The sequence below is a fragment of the Oncorhynchus kisutch genome, linkage group LG23 (assembly GCF_002021735.2).
Source record: "Oncorhynchus kisutch isolate 150728-3 linkage group LG23, Okis_V2, whole genome shotgun sequence".
NCBI classification, from domain to species: domain Eukaryota; kingdom Metazoa; phylum Chordata; class Actinopteri; order Salmoniformes; family Salmonidae; genus Oncorhynchus; species Oncorhynchus kisutch.
The window spans coordinates 10,858,086-10,883,858 of record NC_034196.2 but is presented as its reverse complement, the minus strand read 5'-3'; the positions used below and the strand labels follow the sequence as shown (position 1 = coordinate 10,883,858).

The 25,773-nt window shown below is 41.5% G+C and overlaps 3 protein-coding genes across 7 annotated transcripts; 1 reads left to right on the top strand and 2 right to left on the bottom strand.

The window, feature by feature from the left end:
* Positions 1–677: 677 nt before the first annotated feature.
* Positions 678–14,362, bottom strand: gpat3 (glycerol-3-phosphate acyltransferase 3). Its single transcript, XM_020457370.2, is given in 14 exon segments — positions 678–1,387; positions 1,579–1,658; positions 1,866–1,994; positions 2,186–2,271; positions 2,523–2,578; positions 2,823–2,938; positions 3,053–3,146; positions 3,244–3,333; positions 3,517–3,591; positions 3,778–4,055; positions 4,057–4,073; positions 13,159–13,231; positions 13,740–13,938; positions 14,225–14,362. Coding segments are annotated over 13 exon segments (1,398 nt in total). The 5' UTR covers positions 13,908–13,938; positions 14,225–14,362; the 3' UTR covers positions 678–1,251.
* A 102-nt stretch (positions 14,363–14,464) lies between these two features.
* LOC109868184 (BRCA1-A complex subunit Abraxas 1) lies at positions 14,465–17,928 on the top strand. Its single transcript, XM_074933780.1, is given in 8 exon segments — positions 14,465–14,551; positions 16,364–16,531; positions 16,533–16,561; positions 16,689–16,808; positions 16,934–17,018; positions 17,141–17,246; positions 17,353–17,466; positions 17,469–17,928. Coding segments are annotated over 8 exon segments (1,128 nt in total). The 3' UTR covers positions 17,888–17,928.
* A 1,542-nt stretch (positions 17,929–19,470) lies between these two features.
* On the bottom strand, positions 19,471–25,609 carry mrps18c (mitochondrial ribosomal protein S18C). Of its 5 annotated transcripts, none has more exons than XM_020457392.2 (7): positions 25,377–25,609; positions 21,403–21,470; positions 21,088–21,146; positions 20,468–20,551; positions 20,313–20,370; positions 20,171–20,230; positions 19,471–19,623 (listed from the first exon to the last, which is right to left on the bottom strand). In XM_020457392.2, exons 2-7 carry the CDS (start codon positions 21,461–21,463, stop codon positions 19,547–19,549), a joined length of 399 nt encoding a protein of 132 aa, XP_020312981.1. In that variant the 5' UTR covers positions 21,464–21,470; positions 25,377–25,609; the 3' UTR covers positions 19,471–19,546. The 5 variants fall into 5 exon arrangements, with proteins under 5 accessions (XP_020312981.1, XP_020312980.1, XP_020312982.1 ...); XM_020457391.2 differs by having other exon boundaries at positions 25,080–25,577; XM_020457393.1 differs by having other exon boundaries at positions 25,115–25,576.
* Positions 25,610–25,773: the final 164 nt, after the last annotated feature.

The window sequence follows — 25,773 nt, the reverse complement described above, 5'->3', positions numbered from 1 at the left end:
AGGATGACCTTGGTTAGATGATAGTTGTTCTATTGTTAGACGTATACAGGATCTTAGTCAAATAAGCCTGTTATATTACCACACAGTTAACAATCACTCCCATCTTCCTTTCACAAAGTAACAGAACCGGAATGTCGTATTTTTACACACCAAGACCTCAGCTTATTTAGTCATCATTGTCATTAATATGAACATTTTACAACAGTTGTATAAAAAAATGTATGAAATGAAATATTTGTTTCTGCCGATTTGTGTTTTGTAAGAGTTTTTGGAGTGTAAATCTAAAAACAAAGCTGGTACACCAAATACAGTTTTAATCAGCCGTGATCTAACATGATTCCCACACCCCATTCTATTCAACTTAATAGCAGCAGCATTTCTTTTTTTTAATTCAAACTTTGGATTGTAAATGAGCTGTTGATATTTAGTAAAGGTAGTGAGATCTTTTTGTGTGAGTGGATCCTTCCGATCATGGACAGAGTAAGAGTTGGTGACGTGATTGTTATTTGTTTGAAAAACCTGACTCCTAGTGTTTTATATACGACATTACAAGCTGAATTGTACAACTAGCTCCAGACAGACACAACCTCTAATTAGCCTCTATAGGCGTTTCCATTATACCTATACATCTAATCTTTTCAGATATACACAAATGCTTAAGGGTTAGGCCAGGGGAATGGTTTTCAGGGCTGGGCCAAAATGTAGATTTAATAACATTTAAGATATTAAGTAAAGCAACAATAAGCCCTGTCTTAAAATAAATAAATCAGACTTTGATCAAAGCACCTCCAAAACATGAATGTATATATTGTTTATATGGGGTTAGGGGTTGCATTGTACGGAGCATAATGTAACATAAGAGGCACAAACTGTACAGAGTAATATTAATACTAGTACAAACTCTGAGTCAATGTAAACACATTCTTTGATTAAGGTGAGTTTAGTTAGATGGCAATCAGAAAACATAGCATTACTGTAACATTAGAGATGATTTTATACCATAGTACTACTTGCAGTGAAGTTTGAAATGTTTATGGCTCTATAACATATGTAATTGCGCAGTCTTTTAAAATAAGGCATTTCATGCATTAAAAGTTGATACGTGTTGTGTATCAGATTCAGATATCAATCTATACTCTATTCACCACACAACTATGATGAATACAAAACAAATGCCTTTGTTTTGGAATAAATCCAGTCCATATGCATTGTAGTGTGTAAAATACTTTGTCCACAGTGTTAATTCCAGAGTCATTGTCTCCTGGTGGTCTCTGTGTGAGGCTCTTGGGAGTTTCTACCTTTCTTCCCCATAACCATACTGCTGTACATCTTCTGTTGCTGCTCTTTAAATTCCTCTTTCACCTTGGCTCTCTTCAAACTCCCATCCCTGTAGAGAGACACAGAGGAGACTGAAGGTCACCTAACACTGCTGACAATAACCTTTTACAACCCATTATTGTGGAATAGTGTGGTTCACAGCACATTTTCTTCTGATTCCAGAACTCTATTACGATAGAATGGCATGTTTTAGAAGGATGTTCAGTGAGATTCAAGCACGTTTACGGAACGTTTCCTTACCATGCCATGTCCAATAGCCCTCCCTGATGTGCGATAGCGGACTTCACTCTGTTGGCAAACTGGGCCGCATCTTCCCCTTCCTGTCCAAAACGGCAATGAAGAGGGACATGATGAATAAACATATAGAGAGGTCTTTGAGGGATCTTATGTATGTCTATGGCCATGGGGGTACGAGGTGTGTGCACTCTGTAAGGGTTTGTGAAGAAAACACTACATCCAAGTCCAATCTGTTGGTCATGGGAGGGAGTAGCTGGCAGTAATACAGCATACACAGTGTGACAACCTACCCGCCTGGTCATGGGGGGCAGGTACCACACGTTGACCACGATGGCCCAGCTGGTCATCATTCTCAGCAGGTAGTTCACCATGTTGTACTTGGCACTGTTCCAGAAGGCATCTCCAAAACGAGGGTCATACTAACAGGGAAGGACAGTTGAACAATTATAAATCAAAAGGCTGAGACAAAGTCAACACGTAACAAGGCCAATATGGTGTCAACTTGATGATGTATTCATATAATAAGTGTTCAGTGACATGCTGCTTGATGGGAGGAGCAGAGGTTAGAGAACACAAGGGGATTTCAGACATTCAGATTAGAGGCCAGTACCTTGATTGCGACTGGGTATATAGTCCCTCCAATCTCAAAGCTTCCCTTCTTGAACATCATGACCGATGTGTTGTTGATGCAGGTTCCTTGTAAGAGGGAACAGACATAGTCACGAGACCACCACAACCACAGTGTCCAGTGGTGTTAGGCTCTACTTCAATTCAACTCAGTCAATTCAGGAAGTAAACTGCAATCCCTTATCGAAAAGTAATGAGGAAAATTGGAATTTGAGTTTACCTCGTGCATTGACTGAATTGAAATGGAATTGACCCCAATCACAACTTCTCTCCAGACTGCAGCAGAGGAAAGACCTGACAGTCCAAGTATAGAGACTTACCCTCAGGGAAGATCAAGATGGGTAGATTGGTTTTAGCTGCAACATGAGCCCTCAATCTGGGAGAGGATGGATGGGGGCAGATCAATAACCAGGACAACACTAATCATGATGAAAACAATATATAGCAGATAGGATGATTGAGTGGCTGTAATGGCAATGTACTGTATATCGTCATACAATCAATATATATGCACCATCAACATCGGCATGCGATTCATTTACTTTTCAGAAGAAACTGAGTAAATGTTTAGATGAAAAAGACATATCCTGCTGTCTTTTCCCATTTACTTGCTGTCTCACCTACTAGTAACAGCATTTCGGTCTCTCATCTCCGACCTCTCGAACCAGACGTGGGGGCAGGACCTCACCATTGACCTCTGGATGACCCCCATCAGCCCACCGTGACTTTGACCCACCTGGGAATAATACCAGACACAGAGAGCATGACAACTCTAGCCTGCTAAGAACCAAAAGTGATGGATGAGATATCAAATATCAGTGATATGTTGACCAATGTTTATGTTACCCACCATAGCGTAGCATCCATCATTGGCCAAAATGACAATGTCAATAGGCGAGGTGTGGTTTGCTACGCATATTCCTCCTTTTTGTGGTTTATTCTCTCTGTCAAAAATAAGCATTTATTTCAATGACATCGAAAAATGTTGATACCAACATTACTTCCTAAATGTATTTCTAAGTAGTTTGTCTGGATACTAACTTGTTGTGGTATTGAATGGTGGCAGAGAGACCTCTGGCACAGATCCTGTAGCACATCAGATGGACTAATTCACTGAGCCAGTTCTTCAATCTAGAACACAAGAGCAATGTACGGTAACAGCCAAAGGATATTCTATTTTCTCGAGCAATATACCCACTCTCGAGCTAGCCGGCTCGTTGAGAGATAGGAACATTCAATCTTTCTATCACCACAATTTATGAAAGTTCTACAACGTACTCATAAAAACTCAGTAGCGTACCACATCGTAGTTACCTCTTGTTAGGTAGAAATCCCACCAAGGTTGTCCCAATCACCAGCCAGGTCAACCCAATGATTGCCAGGGTTATCCTAAATGGAAGAAGGGATCACATGTTGAAAAAGAGTCTATAGAAATGGAAACGTATACCATTCTACTATGGATCACATCATATTGAGTACATGATCGGTTGACATAAACTGAATTGAACTGAACTGAAATGGGTAGGACACTGGCAGGATGAGGTCAAGAGGTCAAGAAGGGCAGGTCAGACCCACCTGAGAGGGAAAAGGACACAGTAACGTATGATCACGCCCAGTCCCCAGATGATGGTGAGTCGCAGGCTGATGTAGTGGAAGTTGTGGTTGGTGCGGGTCAGGAGGTTCCAAGAGACCAGCTCCTCAGACGAGAAGCGCTGAGTCACCTGGTCGTCCACAATGCTCTCCAGGCCCTTTATGTAGAAGTAGAACGAGTCGCTCAGCGCAAACTCTCCCCTCGATATGGACTGGGTACGATACCGACGCAGCTCCCCCATCTCCTGTTCCATGGAGCCCCCCCTCCCTCTGGATGAGTCCTGGCCAAAGAAGAGGAGATTATTAACGTTTACAGTACGTTATACCTGTGGGTTTAGTCCATACCTAGCGATTTAGGACATAAAATAGAGAGGTGTAAGGAAGGGCAAGGATAGTATAAGTGTACCTACTGATTGTAGTACCTAACTATCTATGATATCCCAGAGAGAGGGTAAAGCTGATGAGGAATGGAGGACTGTTGTGGCATAGCTGATCAGTACGAGGCCTGTCAGTACCAGGTACCACTGAGAGCACAGAGTAGAGAGCTCCCATTCCTTTTCTTCAGACACAGCAGCACTGTATTTTGCCCAGCTTCAGTAAAACACTTCCCTTGTGCCATGATTATACAGTAATACAAGCTTAATTATTATGTTCACAGACATTGAGTTATAGACGACAGGAGCAAACATGGTGGATTTTGTAATCTTTGCTAAACGATTTGCTAAATCTTATTGCACAACATCACGGTGGTGACTTGTCCTTCCTGTGTTTCATAAAAAATACAAATAAAAGACCTCTGTACTTTTTGAAGTTTCCTGTCACATCTGATTTACAATACCAATGTTTGTGACCAACAGATGGCTGAGTGTTAATTCAACAACATTGGAATTCGAGATAAATAATTTATAGACACCACAAAAAGTCCCCAGTATAAAGCCTGACACAAAACTGATCTATTGGAATCTTCAATGTGGTTCTAAAATAGCATGTGATATACATGCCCATTAAGTATAAGTATTTAACACAATATAGGGCAAATGGTATCATAAAGTTTGCAGAGGATGGTGAAGTGACATCTTTCAAATGCTTATTTCCAGAAAAAGCAGATGACGGTGGCACACAGTATTTCACAGCATATGGGTCGAAGGTTAGGCTACACAGAGAGAGAGTGAGTTTTCTGCCTGAAGTTACGCAATCCGCAATTGCATCATCAGAGTGGGACAGGGCTGCTCCAATCTACACCCACACCAATCACAAGCCCCTACACTGACACACAGTCACATATGCAGGGTATACTCCTTCCAGACCGAGCTGAATTCAATCCCTCATACTACAGAACACTTTGTTATGAGAGCAGAATTAGGGTTGCAATGCTACCGGTAATTTACGAAAGCTGCCGGAATTTTGGCTAATTGACTGAAAATCTGTCAATCTATCGCAACTTTGGTCAATTATACTTGAATAATTAAAAAAATGTATTCATAGTATAAATGTTTTATATTCATGTCCATATACAGTACCAGTCAAAAGTTTAGACACACCCACTCATTCAAGGGTTTTACTATTTTCTACATGTAGAATAATAGTGAAGACATCAAAAATCTGAAATAACACACATGGAATCATGCAGTAAGCAAAAAAGCATTAAACAAATCAAAACATATTTTATATTCTTCAATGTAGCCACCCTTTGCCTTGATGACAGCTTTGCGCACTCTTGGCATTCTCTCAACCAGCTGCATGAGGTAGTCACCTAGAATGCATTTAAATTAAAACCTGTGCCTTTAAGTTACTTTGTGGAATTTCTTTCCTTAACGCGTTTGAGCCAATCAGTTGACAGCTTTGCACACTCTTGGCATTCTCTCAACCAGCTTCACCTGGAATGCTTTTCCATAAGACTTGAAGGAGTTCCCACATATGCTGAGCACTTGTTGGCTGCTTTTCCTTCACTCTGCAGTCCAACTAATCCAAAACCATCTCAATTGGGTTGAGGTTGGGTGATTGTGGAGGCCAGGTCATGTGACGCAGCACTCCATCCCTCTTCTTCTTGGTCAAAAAGCGGACTCCAATCAAGTTGTAGAAACATCAAGGATGATCAATGGAAACAGGATGCACCTGAGCTCAATTTCAAATCTCATAGAAAAGGGTCTGAACACTTGTGTAAAAAAAACTGTTTTTTGCTTTGAAATTATGGGGTATTGTTTGTAGATTGATGAGGGGGGAAAAGTAATTCAATCCATTTTAGAATAAGGCTGTAACTTAACAAAATTTAGAAAAAGTCATGGGGTCTGAATACTCTCTGAATGCACTGTAAAACCCATCATCAGAGATGTTAAAGGCCAATCATGGTCAATCCGTCGTCTGCATTGGCCGTGTAGCATTTACTGTGAGGGGATTCATACCTCTTGCACTTCGCGGGGCAGCGCAGAGCTGTTGAGTAGAGCTGATGAGATGGAAGTTGTCAAGGAAGCGAGTTTGAGTTTATACAGGACCATCCCGCCTTCACAATTGTGTAACACTCTCCATATGGAGCCTCCAACCACATTTTTGGATCAAGCATAAATTGGCTGCAGGTGTGGTTCAACTTTGAGCACCATTCGGCATATCTCTTGAAGGTTTTCGCATTCAGCTCCAACAAGACACTTTCTGAGCACTTATTCAATGTGCAAGTATGCATGGGAGGTTTTGTTCAAATCAGGGGTGCTGTCAAGAAGTGATTGCTCTGCTACAAACCATCAGAATTCAACTCAACTTACTGGATGTACAGTGCCTTGCGAAAGTATTCGGCCCCCTTGAACTTTGCGACCTTTTGCCACATTTCAGGCTTCAAACATAAAGATATAAAACTGTATTTTTTTGTGAAGAATCAACAACAAGTGGGACACAATCATGAAGTGGAACGACATTTATTGGATATTTCAAACTTTTTTAACAAATCAAAAACTGAAAAATTGGGCGTGCAAAATTATTCAGCGCCTTTACTTTCAGTGCAGCAAACTCTCTCCAGAAGTTCAGTGAGGATCTCTGAATGATCCAATGTTCACCTAAATGACTAATGATGATAAATACAATCCACCTGTGTGTAATCAAGTCTCCGTATAAATGCACCTGCACTGTGATCAGAGTCTCAGAGGTCCGTTAAAAGCGCAGAGAGCATCATGAAGAACAAGGAACACACCAGGCAGGTCCGAGATACTGTTGTGAAGAAGTTTAAAGCCAGATATGGATACAAAAATATTTCCCAAGCTTTAAACATCCCAAGGAGCACTGTGCAAGCGATAATATTGAAATGGAAGGAGTATCAGACCACTGCAAATCTACCAAGACCTGGCCATCCCTCTAAACTTTCAGCTCATACAAGGAGAAGACTGATCAGAGATGCAGCCAAGAGGCCCATGATCACTCTGGATGAACTGCAGAGATCTACAGCTGAGGTGGGAGACTCTGTCCATAGGACAACAATCAGTCATATATTGCACAAATCTGGCCTTTATGGAAGAGTGGCAAGAAGAAAGCCATTTCTTAAAGATATCCATAAAAAGTGTTGTTTAAAGTTTGCCACAAGCCACCTGGGAGACACACCAAACTGTGGAAGAAGGTGCTCTGGTCAGATGAAACCAAAATTTAACTTTTTGGCAACAATGCAAAACGTTATGTTTGGCGTAAAAGCAACACAGCTCATCACCCTAAACACACCATCCCCACTGTCAAACATGGTGGTGGCAGCATCATGGTTTGGGCCTGCTTTTCTTCAGCAGGGACAGGGAAGATGGTTAAAATTGATGGGAAGATGGATGGAGCCAAATACAGGACCATTCTGGAAGAAAACCTGATGGAGTCTGCAAAAGACCTGAGACTGGGATGGACTTTTGTCTTCCAACAAGACAATGATACAAAACATAAAGCAAAATCTACAATGGAATGGTTCAAAAATAAACATATCCAGGTGTTAGAATGGCCAAGTCAAAGTCCAGACCTGAATCCAATCGAGAATCTGTGGAAAGAACTGAAAACTGCTGTTCACAAATGCTCTCCATCCAACCTCACTGAGCTCGAGCTGTTTTGCAAGGAGGAATGGGAAAAAATTTGTAATCGGAAAAAAGCTGTAATCGCAGCAAAAGGTGGCGCTACAAAGTATTAACTTAAGGGGGCTGAATAATTTTGCACGCCCAATTTTTCAGTTTTTCATGTTAAAGATAGGGCTGATTGCTGCCCCCTTTGGGGGGATTGCGTGCCCATAGTAAACAGAAAGAAAATCTGTCAAAAATTGCTAATATATGCATATAAAAAATATTATTGAATAGAAAACACTCTAAAGCTTCTAAAACCGTTTAAATTATGTCTGTATGTAAAGCAGAACTCCCAGGGCACTAATTCTCCCAAACTCTCTCTTGTCATCATAAAAGTTGGCCCAACTTTGACGTCATCGCCCCCACCCTTCCCAAGCACCTACAGTCCTGGGAACAGTTTATATGTCTTCAGCGCGATGTCTGCTTTCAATGGGGCTTCTCATTGTGAGAATCGCGCGCTCACGAGAGTTTTGGTGGGCCGAAACCTTTCGGTCACGCGAAAAAACAGGTTACTCTCATGCGCGCTCTGCTCCGGTGATGTCTTTCTTCCAAGATTGATTAAACGATGCGTGTGTTTCTGTTCGTCCTCAGAATTGCTGTGACGCTATATAACATGCTAACGCTGTGTTCTGAACATAGTTTGACAAGTTTAGTCGACATATAATATGTAATTTCGACGTTTTGGTGCGCACCCACTTGACTTTTTGGCTGCATTTCAACCGAAATATGTCGTGTTTGATAACCGAAAGACAGACTTCAAAACTAAAGCTGTTTTTGGTAAGTATAAACCCGTCCAGGTCTTCTGATGGAAGAACAGCAAAGGTAAGGGAATATTTATGTGTTAAATTTGGGTTTCTGTGGACTCCAAGATAGAGGAGCCAAAATGCTAATTCCTGAGCGCCGACTCATATTATAGCCTAGTGAACGAAATCTGTAACGTTAAAAATAAATGTAACACAGCGATTGCATTTAGAAGAAGTGTATCTTTCTATATATATATATGTAGAACATGCATATTTAGTCTAAGTTTATGTTGTGTATTCCATGTTAGCTGACGGCATCTGCCGGAGCTATCGTCATTTCTCCGGACATTTGAGTAGCATTTTTTGAACAATGCGTCATTGTAAACAGAGATTTATGGACTTATATAGCATATTATTGAAAAAAACATAAATGTACTGTGTAACATGTTATATTACTGTCATCTGATGAAGATTTCAAAAGGTTAGTGAAATTATTTTTCTTTTAATCCTGCGTTTGGTGATTGCATATTTTGTTCAATTTGGCTATGGAAATTAGCTGTGTCTTCGGTGGTGGTTTGACATAAATATGTGCTATGTTTTCGCCGTAAAACATTTTAGAAATCTGACTTGCTGGCTAGATAAACAAGTTGTTTATCTTTCATTTGAGCTATTGGACTTGTTAATGTGTGGAGGTTAAATATTTGTAAGAATATTTTTTGCGTTCCATGCGCCACATTCCAGCTGACGGTGGGAGGGCTGGTTCCCAGTTGGGAACCAAGATCCTCAACAGTTTGAAATATCCAATAAATGTCGTTCCACTTCATGATTGTGTCCCACTTGTTGTTGATTCTTCACAAAAAATACAGTTTTATATCTTTATGTTTGAAGCCTGAAATGTGGCAAAAGGTCGCAAAGTTCAAGGGGGCCGAATACTTTCGCAAGGCACTGTACAGTTGAAGTCGGAAGTTTACATACACCTTAGCCAACTACATTTAAACTCAGTTTTTCACTATTTCTGACATTTAATCCTAGTAGAAATTCCCTGTCTTAGGTCAGTTAGGATCACCACTTTATTTTAAGAATGTGAAATGTCAGAATAATAGTAGAGAGAATGATTTATTTAAGCTTTTATTTCTTTCATCACATTCCCAGTGGGTCAGAAGTTTACATACACTCAATTAGTATTTGGTAGCATTGCCTTTAAATTGTTTTGACTTCGGTCAAACGTTTAGGGTAGCCTTCCACAAGCTTCCCACAATAAGTTGGGTGAATTTTGGCAAATTCCTCCTGACAGAGCTGGTGTAACGGAGTCAGATTTGTAGGCCTCCTTACTTGCATACGCTTTTTCAGTTCTGCCCACAACTTTTCTATAGGATTGAGGTCAGGGCTTTGTGATGGCCACTCCAATACCTTGACTTTGTTGTCCTTAAGCCATTTTGCCACAACTTTGGAAGTATGCCTGGGGTCATTGTCCATTTGGAAGACCCATTTGTGACCAAGCTTTAACAAGACTGATGTCTTGAGATGTTGCTTCAATATATCCACATAATTTTCCATCCTCATGATGCCATCTATTTTGTGAAGTGTACTAGTCCCTCCTGCAGAAAAGTACCCCCACAACATGATGCTGCCACCCCCATGCTTCACGGTTGGGATGGTATTCTTCGGCTTGCAAGCCTCCCAATTTTCCTCCTCACATAACAATGGTCATTATGGCCAAACAGTTCTATTTTTATTTCATCAGACCAGAGGACATTTCTCCAGCAAGTATGATCTTTGTCCCCATGTGCAGTTGCAAACCGCAGTCTGGCTTTTTTATGGTGGTTTTGGAGCAGTGGTTTCTTCCTTGCTGAGCGGCCGTTCAGGTTATGTCGATATAGGACTTGTTTTACTGTGGATATAGATACTTTTGTACCTGTTTCGCGCCAAAGTACGTTCATCTCTAGGAGACGTGAACGTGTCTCCTTCCTGAGCGGTGTATGACGGCTGTGTGGTCCCATGGTGTTTATACTTGCGTACTATTGTTTGTACAGATGAACGTGGTACCTTCAGGCATTTGAAAATTGCTCCCAAGGATGAATCAGACTTGTGGAGGTCTACAATGATTTTTTTCTGAGGTCTTGGCTGATTTCTTTTGATTTTCCCATGATGTCAAGCAAAGAGGTACTGAGTTTGAAGGTAGGCCTTGAAATACATCCACAGGTACACATCCAAATGACTCAAATTATGTCAATTAGCCTATTAGAAGCTTCTAAAGCCATGACATAATTTTCTGGAATTTTCCAAGCTGTTTAAAGGCACGGTCAATTTAGAGTATGTAAACTTCCGAGCCACTGGAATTGTGATACAGTTAATTCTAAGTGAAATAATCTGTCTGTAAATAATTGTTGGAAAAATTATGTGTGTCATGTACAAAGTAGATGTCCTAACTGACTTGCCAAAACTGTAGTTTGTTAACAAGACATTTGTGGAGTGTTTGAAAAAAATAGTTTTAGTGACTCCAACCTAAGTGTTGGAATCACACCATGGGAGTGCTTAGGCAAGAGGCCTGCAGGCATACATATACATACATATACCCATAGTATATACCCGTAGTATATACATATACCCATAGTATATACTGTCTATGCACACTAGGTAAGACCTGGGTGGACCACCCCCTGTATTTTGGTTAGTGCACCAGGTGGTGCTAGTTAGGTAAGTAGTGGGTAGGCAGGTAAGGTAGGAGAGGGTAGGTTAGGTAAGTAGTGGGTAGGCAGGTAAGGTAGGAGAGGGGGCTTTGATATTTACTTTCTTTGCTTTGGTTCCATCCAGCCCCTTTTCCCCAAAATGACCGTGTGACAGAATAAATTCCCTGTAAACGGTAATTCTCTCCCTTTTGTCATCATTACTCGCACCTACAGTCCCATACCTCTTTCACGCCACGGGGAGTTGAGTTGTAGCAGGGTGTTGCGTTCCCTCTTCCTAACCTTCCGACTTCAACTGTATAATAGCATTATACCTGTGTAATTAATCATTACTACAGGGTTATTCACATTTCAGTTAGGGGCAAATACAGACCAAAAGGTATTGATTCAAATGGTGACATTCAGCATAGCGAAGAAAACAGAAAATAATTAATTCGCGCAAAAGTTAACGAAGAACATAAAGATGACAGTTTTATAGCCATCCACAATAAGTTACACAGACAGGGTCTCACCGCTCTGGCGCTGTGCATCCTTTCCAACTACTTCAGAGCTCTGCTCTCACAGGGGGAAAAACTGCTGCTCCGAATTAGCTCCATTCATTAAAATCCCAATTTAACCAACCCCGTCTACTTTTTGTGACGACCTGGACCTACCTTTTGGTTTTCAAGTATTGAAACCAAAACCAAAAGTATTTTCATAAACATGAAAAGGTGAATGTAAGAAGCGTCTCATCATTTCAAATAGGTTATATGTTTTGCTAAACAGCATATAAACACTAAATAGGTCAGGAGCCAGACAGGGAGCCTAAGAAGCAACGAAAATCAATTATTTGGGCTTTATTATTTCAATTATTTCAAGGCTATAGCCTACAAAGAAATACATTGTGAGGCATTTGCGAGTGCGGCCCTAGGCTGGTAGGGACATAAACGCTCAGCATTTAAACAACATTTCATTGTATTGAATCATTATATCATCCGTCTATAAATTGTGCATATAGGCTGTAACTTACTTAGAATTATATAGAAATTAAACGAAAAATGCTTTAAGGCTCAGTGAGTGCCTTTGAATTTGAGTTTGGCCAGAGTCTGTGGCTTCAGGCTCATGAAATGGTGCCTGGAGAGCAGGCCAACAGCAGAGAATACCCTCTCCTCGCTTGCAGAGCCACTGGGGATGCTAAACACCCTTCGGTTTTTCTTCCCCTAAAGGTTTTTTTGGCAAAATAACACAATCAAAACAGAAAGCTCCTTGAAGGTGGGAATATGCCAGGCCTATTGGGCCAAAATCAAATATGGTCTATAGTATAGATAATTAAACAAAAATGAACTAAACTTTGAAGATATCAGATTTTTTTGTTTATAATTTTTTTGCTACAATGACACACTTAGTTAGCTACCCACCTTGTTCCTTTCTTTTAGCATGTGCACATAGTAAGTACCCCATCATGCTATCAGGATATGTGTCTTTTCAGATTCCACAATGATTCTTTAGTTGTGGACACTACATCACCGCACTCCCACTCTTGATCTTGGTCCTCATCTTTGTTAGTCACCTTGATTTTGCACCTGTGTGTTTTATCAGTTTCTTTAGCGAACTCCATGACAGTAGGTAAAGCAAGGGGCTATAGGAACACACAAGTAGACTACAAATGCATGCTGGGCAGAGCACGCCCCGAGCTCGTGAAGTGAGCGCTACTGGAGTGAAATTGGAGCGGCCGAGAAGGCCGACGCTCCAGCCTTTGGGAATCTCGCTCCGCGCTCCAGTCAAATTGGGCATGTTCTGCTCCAGCTCCACTCACATACTCTTCTCCAGACCAGTCCAAACCTCAGCATGAACTCATTGATGGGTAATGAGTGTAAAGTCACTCACCAAAGGGTAGAGGAGCAGGCACTGGCAGAGTGGATCGTTCCCTGTGTCCTCTCTCGATCCGCAGGGTGGCCCACTGCCCAGAGAACAGAGTTATTTTCAGTTGACCTCTCACACAATGCTTTCTACATATTGCCTTTTAATTGCCTAACTGCCCTTGCGTGGCCCACTTTGCACATTAACTATGTCTGTCTGCTCTAAAGGTCCAGGGAGCAACATGAATACAATCCTACACAATAATAGTGAATATAGCCTACAGTAGCCTGAATTTGATCAGATTAATAGATTTACAAAAATTCTTTTGGTTTTCATAAATCATCTGTTTTCCAACAAATAATATTCCTTTACCTGAACAAAATCACATATTTCGCCATTACATGCTATTCACGGTTATGTTTGATGAAAATGTTTTAGAATAAAATAATACATTGTGAGCTATTGTGGAATTCCAGAATTTGAGCTCTTCCAGAATTTCCAGCAGTTTACATTTTGGTCAGTAAGCAGACGCTCTTATCCAGAACCATTTCCATTGGTGGGCGCATACATTTTTTTCATACTTTTTCGTCGAGTTTTCGTACAGTTACCTCCAGTATTTTGACCAGGATCTGAATGTAGACAGAAGTGACCCCCAGGGAGAGGCCAAACATGGCAGGTATCATGATGAACCCTATCATCACGGAGAACCACACCTGCAGCAACACAACCGCTATACTCCACAGGTCCTCCATCCCTCCCTCACACAGATCTGTCATCCACTTGTATGGCACATTGGGGTCAAGTTACCTGCAGAACAGACACAACAAATAGCTACTCACTTCAAATAAGCATTGCATTCTGGTTGTAGACAGGAGAATACATTGACTGCATACGTTTTGTCGGCCCATTTTCAGAAAAGTATAACTGGGCCCTATGTAAACATGGTTTTGAAACAGGATATCAACACCGCCTAGTTACAGCCAAGCCAAGAAAGAACCACTTGAAATAGTTTACTACGCTACTGAGCCTACCATATCCGAGTTGGACTGCAGAACATGAAACGTTTCAAAATGTATCAAGAGTAATAGCAAACCTTGGAAGACCTCTACGTTGTCTTAGAGAGTTTTCCATTCTGTACCTCCCTGAAACGGTAGCTAGTAGTCAGACAGAGGACTGTACGCAAAGTTCTCCTGTACAAATAAAACCCCTCCCCCACTGGCGAGTTTCTTGAAAGAAGTTGACCTTTCGTGCACATTCAGCTGCGCAGCAAGAGTGCATGCCATTGCAGAGGATATGCGCTGTTTTTACGCAGCCTTCCTTGACAACGGGAGGCATGGCGGACTCAAACTCCTCTGTTCGCATCTCCGGATTTGTTCTTGGTTCATTAATGTTTCACCACTTTAACAGTGATTCTGATGTGGTAAGTAGTTAGCTAGATACATATTATAATTCATGATTGGAAAAATATACATTAGCTGTGCACCTATTAATCAGGTTCGTCTACAGAAAATATGGGCAACTAACGTTATATCGTTAGCTAACTTTTTCTAGCGCCACAACAGATAGGTCTGACCACATAGCCCACTTATTCAGATGCTGGTTATCGCCAGGTTGTTTATTATATTTAACTCACCTTAGACATGTATGTGCCTCATTACATTTTACAGGAAGGTCTTATTCCTGGGGAGAGCAAAGCTGAAGCGAGAAGCAACATCACTGATTCTCAAATCGACAGTTTGAGCATTACAATAAGTGGGTCATCAGCTGTGCACTTGAATCATCACAATGTCATCTTGGCTACAGTGTGAACTGACTGTTATCTCACCGTAGTTTCTGTTCCAGACTTTCAGAAACAGAAACGTCCTGTCGCAAGCTCAATAGGTAAACTGCATAAGATGAAAGGTTTCTTAAAATTGTGATTCAGCTGTGTGTGTATTGCAACAGTATTTTGATAATTTCTGCTAGCAGCATTTCACTTCCAATAATAGTGTTTTTCTCCCCGCCCCAAGCGTCTATAATAGTATAGGGGAGGTGAACCAGAATTTTATTCAGCCTCTTCCTATTTAATAATAATGTATTCAACTTCTATAGCGCTTTCAATAATAGAAATCTCAAAGTGCTTCATAAGGGGGAAAAAAACAAACAAGCAATGTAATCATGACAGGTCAAGTCAACCAATTGCTGCCAAGTCTTTGAAAGCTGCATCCTCTGCAGATGTAGAGGGTCAGTTCATTCATGGCTTGAGCGCACTGAGGTACTACTGCATGCCTGAGCATAGGGAACTGGTCAGAAGATGGTAGATGATGCTGGTGGTGGAGTCTGCTGATGATCTTGTGGAGGGCAAGTCAGGGAACCAACCAACCTGCACCATATAGACACTGGACTTCTCTTCTTCCACTCTGTGTAGTGTAGCATCCACTTGGGTGATGCCTCAGCAGCTCTGGGCGGCAGAATGCTCACTAGACAAAGTTCAGAATAGTAGCCAGTCGTCCTGACTATGAGCCTCTGCCTCAGCACTGTATTCCTCCATCTCCCATTCCTGTTACACTTCAAGCGACTCCTCACATGATCTCAAAAGATCAGTAACTGGCAGCCAGGTGAAATAAAAAAAAAAGGTGGTACAGTGCATTCGGAAAGTATTCAGACCCCTTTACTTTTTCACATTTTGTTAAGCTACAGCCTTGTTCTAAAATTGATAGAATTGTTTTTCCCCCCTCAATCTAAACACAATACCGCATTAATGACAACGCAAAAACAAGTTGACATTTTTGCAAATTTGTATTTGTTTTTTAAAATTTGTAATACATTTGCGAACATTTCTAAGCCTGTTTTCACTTTGTCATTATAGGGTATTGTGTGTAGATTGCTGAGATAAAATAAAAAAAATCTATAATGAATTTTTTTTATTTTTTAGAATAAGGCTGTAACATAACAAAATGTGGAAAAGTCCAGGGGTCTGAATACTTTCCGAAGGCACTGTACGTGTCCAAATAAATGTTTCTAAAAAAACATTAGCCAGCTAACTAGTCAAGCGAAAAAAATGTTTACCTGTCAGACAATGTGCAAATCCGTGGCTCAAAACCACCAGATGTACAATAAAAAGTAATTGTCATTAAAAAAAATATGTTGATTCTGAAAGCAAATTAAATATGTACAAATGAACAGGAGCTCTCTGTCTATGCTGCTACCAGGGCAACTATCAACTTCAACTTTATTTGACTTTCCTATCCAGGAGAATGTGATTGGTTGGTATAAACAGCAGAGATACACAGATCAACAAATGACCTTCAGAGAGCAAGTAATCCATGAGAACCTGAAAAGAGCAGTCTCCAATCAGGAGCTGATGTTTCTGCTACTGACACCCAGTGAGGTCACATCATCAGGCTCCACTCACAAACTGGGAGTATGTAGTCTACAGATCACATTGCAGGTCAGTACATTCACATTGTGATATCCTTCACACTGTTTTTAATGAAACTGTTAGTGTTTTGTCATGGGATCTTTAGTGAGCGATTGTATGTTTTTAAGGTCTAAACTCTGTTGCACTGTCTGAGTAGTCAATACCGCAGCGTTCCTGTCCGGGTCAGCAACCTAGGTTTGTTGGAACAGCAGGACTACTGGAGACTGTCTGCATCTTGTTCATCAGTCAACTACAACCGTGCTGTTTGAAAACACAGGTACTAGCTTTGCTGACCCCTGGGCCTTGGCATTAGGTACTATTGACTTTGAAAAATGTAATCTGAGTGTGTTTGTCTGGTACCTGTATGACTAGTCTTACACTTCTCTATTTTGCTTTGTGTAGATATAGATTATTCTCCTTGGATGGATCCCTGCAAGAGGTGGATGAGATTAATGAAATGAACAACTCCTTGCAAGGCAAACTGAAGGTAAGTTGAACGGATAATGTAATGGATAATGAAAACAGAAATGTAAAAATGTACAAATGACTATGTACAACCATTGGTAAACATGATGGCGTCACCTGGGATTTCGGTTTATTTCTCTTCAGGTGGCATGTAAGAAAGTGGAGGAGAGTGAGCGATTGGTCGAGGAGCTGCTTGCAGATGTTTCGTCTCTAAGGACTGTCAGTGAGAGGAAACAAGAGCAGAAAAAAAGTATGACCAACTTCTGCTGTTCTATTTATCAATTCTTGATTTGTTATTTTATCTTACTTTTGAGTGTGTTAAGCATGTTTTACTTACTTTGTGTTCCCCAACTCAGCAGATGGAGACTCCACTCCAGCCCAGTCTCAGGAGAATGTACTGCTCTGTGAGGCCATTAAGACACTGTTCCCTGGGGCAGCACAGGCTCTAACCTTCCAGGGGTTCCCATGCCTGAGTTCTGCTGCAACACTGACCATGACATAGACATCACCACAACACTGCCTTTGATCCTGACTCATACAGTCCCCAAAGCCAGGAAGGGGAGGCTTGGTAGAGGCGGAGGGACGTCCTGGAGAAAACGTCCCCTTTGGGAATCATCTGACACGCCCAAGAGGAGGAAAAACATGCTGGAGGAGACTGAGGGGTCTTCATTGTCTGTCAGTGGGCCAGAGACTGAGGATGATTTGATACCAGCCAATCAAAACAGAAATAATTTAGACATGTCTAACAGAGGACAAAAATGTACCACTCAAATTATTACTTTGCATAAGTGTATGGAGTATAGGAAAATCTGTGACATTCCCCTCTCAATTACTGAAAACGTATATTTAGGGATGCCTTCAATTTGCTTATTTTGGGGGGTAACATTTTAAATGTAAGAACTGTCCTTGAAATAAAGTGATATACAGTACCAGTCAAGTTGACACCTACTCATTCCAGGGTTTTATTTGTACGATTTTCTACATTGTAGAATAATAGTGAAGCCATCAAAACTATGAAATAACACACGGAGTCATGTAATCAGTGTTAAATCAAAATATATTTTGAGATTCTTCAAAGCAGCCACCCTTTTCCTTGAGCTATGCAGATGACTCTTTGCATTCTCTCAACCAGCTGCATGAGGTAGTCACCTGGAATGCATTTAAATTAACAGGTGTGCCTTTAAGTTAATTTGTGGAATTTCTTTCCTTAATGCCTTTGAGCCAATCAGTTGTGTTGAGATGGTAGGGGTGGTATACAAAAGAGCCATAATATGGACTTGGTCTTTTACCAAATAGAACAGCTCAAATAAGGTAATGAACTGTTTCTCTTTGCTTAAGACATGGTCAGTCAATGCAGAAAATTAAGAACTTTGAACATTTCTTCAAGTGCAGTCACAAAAACCAAGTGCTATGATGAAACTGGCTCTCGAGGACTGCCACAGGAAAGGAAGACCCAGAGTTCTCTGCTGCAGAGAATACGTTCAGAGTTAAACGCACTGCAGATTGCAGCCAAAATAAATGCTTCAGAGTTCAAGACACAACATCAACTGTTCAGAGGAGACTGCATGAATCAGGCCTTCATGGTTGATTGCTGCAAAGAAAACACTACTAAAAAGGACACCAATAAGGAGACTTGCTTAGGCCAAGAAACACGAGCAATGGACATTAGACCAGTGGAAATCTGTCCTTTGGTCTGAAGAGTCCAAATTTGAGATTGTTGGGTCCAACCGCCGTGACGTTGTGAGACGCAAAGTAGGTGAACGGATGATCTCTGCATGTGGATCCCACGTGAAGCATGGAGGTGTGATGGTGCTTTGCTGGCAATTTATTTAGAATTCAAGGCACAGTTAACCAGCATGGCTACCGCAGCGATACACCATCCCATCCGGTTTGTGCTTAGTGGGACAATCATTGTTTTACAACAGGACAATAAAGCAAAACACACCTCCAGGCTGGGTAAGGGCTATTTGACCAAGTAGAGCAATGGAGTTCAACATCAGATGACCTGGCCTCAACCCAATTGAGATGGTTTGGACCAGAGTGAAGGAAAAGCAGCCAACAAGTGCTCAGCATATGTGGGAACTCCTTCAAGACTGTTGGAAAAGCATTCCTCGTGAAGGAGGTTGAGAGAACGCCAAGTGTGCGCAAAGCTGTCAAGGCAAAGGGTGGCTACTTTGAAGAATCAAAAATAGTTTGATTTTTAACACTTTTTTTTGTTAACACATGATTCCATGTGCTATTTCTAGTTGATGTCTTCACTATTATTCTACAATGTAGAAAAGTGCAAATAAAGAAAAACCCTTGAATGAGCAGGTGTCCAAACTTGACTGGTACTGTATACAAAATAGTTAAAGCTGTAATTGAACTTGTACAGAATTGCATAAAATTATTTTCACATGTGTAGTGAGTTACGACTATTGGTCTCATAACTCAACCCAAGCATGACGGCTCAAAGACGAGACTAACAAGCAATCTTCCACATTGAAACATGTTTTAATACACAATTACAGTATCTATGCTAGACTAGCTCCACAATACAGGCGGACACAGTTACTCCAAGTGCCGGATGTCACAGATGTTTGGATCTTTCATAAAATGTGGGTCCTTGTGGGTTACAGACATGAATCCTGTGAAGGAAAATATTACCAGTATTTATTATAGGAAGGACTGGATGATCAAAACATGGTCATTTTGAGCCAGACCAGTCTGTAGCACACAATGTATTACAAATCCTCTGGTCAGTAGTGATAGATGGCACATTGAAGTTTCCAAAGAGAAACTATTACAGAGCAACCTCGATTTGATCATATTGTTCACACATTTTCTCATGTGGCGTTGTTCACTCTTTCTGTGCTTGTAGTTGATCCCACAACTTTATTTCATTACAGAGAAAATTGCCATCACTTGCCATTGACTACAATGCATTATGAAAATGTGTCTAAAGTATTTTAAGAAAACACTCCAAACCAACTCATATTACATCAGAATCCCATGTCTCTGCACTCAATTTTGTAGAAATAATTTTACTGTCCCATAAATCCATATCGGCATATTTTTATTGTGGACATTGTTTTCAAATTTAGTGCAAAGACATCATTCAGAATGGGATTCTGAGTGAATGAGTTGGTTTGGAGTGTACAGTCAATAATAAAAGTGTGTGATTTGAGGGCATACCCATCGAATGAGCTTTCTTTATGGCTTTGGCGATCTCCCGCTGTTTCTTACCACATAGACCTAGAAAGGAATAAACACCTTGATACGACAGCCTCTGCTCTGATATGTACATTTTCAGCACTTTTCCTGACCAAGTACTCACCTGTTATGTGCCTGCCGTAAACTCTTCCTGTGTGTGGGGATATAAACTGGGATAGCAGCTATTGGAAAGAAGTTTGGAGAAAAATTTGGCAAATTATAAATAAACATGGGATATTTGCGCATCACAGCACTTAATACAGTAGTCTAATGACAGACCTGAACATTCTTGAAGTCCACTGTGATGTTACAGAGAATACAGCCCTTCTGTGGTTGTTTGTATGGATTCTCCATCTGTAAAGGCTGGGGAGATAAACATTTACGTAAATCCATACAACAAATGTAGTTGTCATAGACCTTGTAGTCAAATGACATATAGCTTCAAATCAAGTTGGGGGGGAAAAAAAAGGTAATAATTCTCTTGACATGTGGAGGAATGTTACTCCTTGATCTAGACCTTCTCATGAATCCAATGCATGGATGCAGTGAGTGTATATTTTGTAATTGAAAGATGATTTCTCGCTGATGTGATAGCACACTTCTAATCGTTTCCAAAAACACATCGCAAGGATTACTGACGTTCGTAAACGTTACAACAGAATGTCGGTATTTGCAGTTCATTGATCCAGCTGTTTTCTATGCGGGATGGAGTGAGCCTCTAAACCTGGGTATACCGTTCTCGAGAGCTATCCCTGAGCACTAAGGGTAAATATAAATCAAGTTCTATTTGCATTTAAAAAGGTAATCCTGGATCCATTTAGTCTATTGATAACGTTTTACTAGTGCACTCTTCGAAAGGTAGCTAGCTAACGTTAATAGGTGGCTTTAAAATGGCTTACCATGTCATCGTTCTTCTGGACTACATTAGACGAGCCTGACAGACTTCTGAGACATTGTTCTGTGATAAAAAGTAAAGCAGACATTAACTCACATAAAAAAATTGAGGTTGCTCTGGCCAGCTAGATAGATAAACGACACATGTGGTTAGCTAGTTAATGATGGATGGCATAGCTAGAGGTTAACTAACGCTAGCTAACGTTAACCTATTAGCTAAATGGATAGCTATCTTAGTGATTATAAACGTCAGTATAATCATGCTTGTATCACTAGCAATGCAATTCATTCAAAACATAAACATTGAACATCATTCTTACGTGTGCCTCCAAGCTGTGAAAATGAGAATTGTAAAGATCGAAAGCTTCGGACAGCAAACATTTTTGACCTGCGAAGGAAAGATCCGGATGTTATTTGACGTAATCTTCTTCTATGAGATTTAACAGCGGTTGACATCCAATTTGTTGCATTACCGCCATCTACTAGACTGGAGTACAACTCCCTTATACTTTACTTGGAACATATTTTTTTTTATTTCACCTTTATTTAACCAGGTAGGCTAGTTGAGAACAAGTTCTCATTTGCAACTGCGACCTGGCCAAGATAAAGCATAGCAGTGTGAGCAGACAACAAAGAGTTACACATGGAGTAAACAATTAACAAGTCAATAACACAGTAGAAAACAAAGGGGGAGTCTATATACAATGTGTGCAAAAGGCATGAGGTAGGCAAATAATTACAATTTTGCAGATTAACACTGAAGTGATGAATGATCAGATGGTCATGTACAGGTAGAGATATTGGTGTGCAAAAGAGCAGAAAAGTAAATAAATAAAAACAGTATGGGGATGAGGCAGGTGAAAAAGGGTGGGCTATTTACTAATAGACTATGTACAGCTGCAGCGATCGGTTAGCTGCTCAGATAGCTGATGTTTGAAGTTGGTGAGGGAGATAAGTCTCCAACCTCAGCGATTTTTGCAATTCGATCCAGTCACAGGCAGCAGAGTACTGGAACGAAAGGCAGCCAAATGAGGTGTTGGCTTTAGGGATGATCAGTGAGATACACCTGCTGGAGCGCGTGCTACGGATGGGTGTTGCCATCTTGACCAGTGAGCTGAGATAAGGCGGAGCTTTACCTAGCATGGACTTGTAGATGACCTGGAGCCAGTGGGTCTGGCGACGAATATGTAGCGAGGGCCAGCCGACTAGAGCATACAAGTCGCAGTGGTGGGTGGTATAAGGTGCTTTAGTGACAAAACGGATGGCACTGTGATAGCAAACTGGATGCAGTCTGAGTAGAGTGTTGGAAGCCATTTTGTAGATGACATCGCCGAAGTCGAGGATCGGTAGGATAGTCAGTTTTACTAGGGTAAGCTTGGCGGCGTGAGTGAAGGAGGCTTTGTTGCGGAATAGAAAGCCGACTCTTGATTTGATTTTCGATTGGGGATGTTTGATATGAGTCTGGAAGGAGAGTTTGCAGTCTAGCCAGACACCTAGGTACTTATAGACGTCCACATATTCTAGGTCGGAACCATCCAGGGTGGTGATGCTAGTCGGGCATGCGGGTGCAGGCAGCGACCGGTTGAAAAGCATGCATTTGGTTTTACTAGCATTTAAGAGCAGTTGGAGGCCACGGAAGGAGTGTTGTATGGCATTGAAGCTTGTTTGGAGGTTAGATAGCACAGTGTCCAAAGACGGGCCGAAAGTATATAGAATGGTGTCGTCTGCGTAGAGGTGGATCAGGGAATCGCCCGCAGCAAGAGCAACATCATTGATATACACAGAGAAAAGAGTCGGCCCGAGAATTGAACCCTGTGGCACCCCCATAGAGACTGCCAGAGGACCGGACAGCATGCCCTCCGATTTGACACACTGAACTCTGTCTGCAAAGTAATTGGTGAACCAGGCAAGGCAGTCATCCGAAAAACCGAGGCTACTGAGTCTGCCGATAAGAATATGGTGATTGACAGAGTCGAAAGCCTTGGCAAGGTCGATGAAGACGGCTGCACAGTACTGTCTTTTATCGATGGCGGTTATGATATCGTTTAGTACCTTGAGTGTGGCTGAGGTGCACCCATGACCGGCTCGGAAACCAGATTGCACAGCGGAGAAGGTACGGTGGGATTCGAGATGGTCAGTGACCTGTTTGTTGACTTGGCTTTCGAAGACCTTAGATAGGCAGGGCAGGATGGATATAGGTCTGTAACAGTTTGGGTCCAGGGTGTTTGAAGAGGGGGATGACTGCGGCAGCTTTCCAATCCTTGGGGATCTCAGACGATATGAAAGAGAGGTTGAACAGGCTGGTAATAGGGGTTGCGACAATGGTGTCAGATAGTTTCAGGAATAGAGGGTCCAGATTGTCAAGCCCAGCTGATTTGTACGGGTCCAGGTTTTGCAGCTCTTTCAGAACATCTGCTATCTGGATTTGGGTAAAGGAGAACCTGGAGAGGCTTGGGCGAGGAGCTGCGGGGGGGGCGGAGCTGTTGGCTGAGGTTGAAGTAGCCAGGCGGAAGGCATGGCCAGCCGTTGAGAAATGCTTATTGAAGTTTTCGATAATCATGGATTTATCAGTGGTGACCGTGTTACCTAGCCTCAGTGCAGTGGGCAGCTGGGAGGAGGTGCTCTTGTTCTCCATGGACTTCACAGTGTCCCAGAACTTTTTGGAGTTGGAGCTACAGGATGCAAACTTCTGCCTGAAGAAGCTGGCCTTAGCTTTCCTGACTGACTGCGTGTATTGGTTCCGGACTTCCCTGAACAGTTGCATATCACGGGGACTATTCGATGCTATTGCAGTCCGCCACAGGATGTTTTTGTGCTGGTCGAGGGCAGTCAGGTCTGGGGTGAACCAAGGGCTGTATCTGTTCTTAGTTCTGCATTTTTTGAACGGAGCATGCTTATCTAAAATGGTGAGGAAGTTACTTTTAAAGAATGACCAGGCATCCTCAACTGACGGGATGAGGTCAATGTCCTTCCAGGATACCCGGGCCAGGTCGATTAGAAAGGCCTGCTCACAGAAGTGTTTTAGGGAGCGTTTGACAGTGATGACATAATGTACTAAATAAATACCTTACCATCTAACACTATACTTACTAATTTCAAAATTATATAAAATAAAATTAACACCACCCTACTCCAAAATTTGTATATATTTATTCCTACCTCATGCCATCACCCTGAAAGGATGGGACATCACCACTTAACACATCATGTAACTCTTACACACCCAAATACCTCTCAGCAGCTGCAACCACAATTTTCGGAGACTTCCGATCCATCCCTGCAGTATAATTAATAACCACTGCTATAAAAGCTAAAAATCCAATCTTAATGAAACATAGGGATAGGCCAAAAAGTTATCTACTGGTAGATCTCTACTATTCTCACCACCTCTCCCCCTTAACCAATCTTCTCCTTCACTGCCTCAGCATATGACAACTTCTGCTCTACTCTAACCCTGGAAACCTCAAACTGCCTCTCTCGCACGGTACATGTCTGACCCCCAGCGCAATGAGCACCCCTACAATTAACACATTCCACTACTTTCCCCAATACTACACATTCCTTTGTCTCATGCCCTTCTGCACATTCCTCACACATTGGACCCTCCCTCCTACACACTGCTGCCACATGCCCATAAGCTTGACACCTGTAACATCTTAATGTACTCGGCACATACGCTCGTACAGGATAACTTACATATCCTAACTTCACTTTGTCAGGCAAAAGACTCTACTTCAAAACTCAAAAGAACAGACAATGACTCGTTTCCCCACCCTGTCTGCGTCGCTTCAAACGACGAGATCACATACACCGGGAATATTTGCCCTCAGCTGGTCAACGTTTATATCTACTGCTACCCCAGTTAACCCTCCTTTCATTGGTGCCTTTTTCTTGAGATCGAAACACTTCACTTACCCCCATTCGTTTTACTTGGAGCGCATTCGTCCTCAGCAGAAACACAAACAATTATCACTAGACCACTTCAAGTTACACTCACCGATTCCACATGACCCAACTCTTTTTTTCACCCACCGTGAAAACGCAATTGGATCAGCCGAAAGGCAAGAGTCCACTTTTTCCACAAACTTAACTCCCACTGTCAGACTCTTCTTCAATCTGATCCTCGGTGCATACCTCGGTCTCCGATAACTTTACCGCACCTACCACCTCCGATACTTCACCCTAATTCACTTCAATTACTCCCGTCTTCAGCTCCCTCTGCTTACACTATCTACCATTCTTCTATGACAAACAATATCCCTTTTTTTCCGCAATTTGTCCGATTCAAACTCACCCTCTTCTTCCCTCACTCTCTTAGACCTCTACTCTCTTTTCTCCTCCATTCCTCCTCTGTTTGTCTCGGTATTGCTTTCCACATGCGAATAATTAACACGAAACATTACCCCATAGAGGCACAAACCCCTCTCTGTCGACCAGCGAGTAACGTTGAAAAATCGAAATTGTAGAGCCAAAATTGAGCTCTGTCTATTTGACGTAATTTCCTGTTCACGTTTATATGTTGGCCCATGATCAAACGTTCCTCCCAAAATTAATGTATTTTCGAAGTGATAGTTTGTACAATTTCCACATATCAAATCTAAAACTCCCATAGAATATAATGAGTCTAATATTCAAATACAGTACGGCACATATAGACTGATTGTATCAATAGGTCGGAAAAAAGTTCCGTT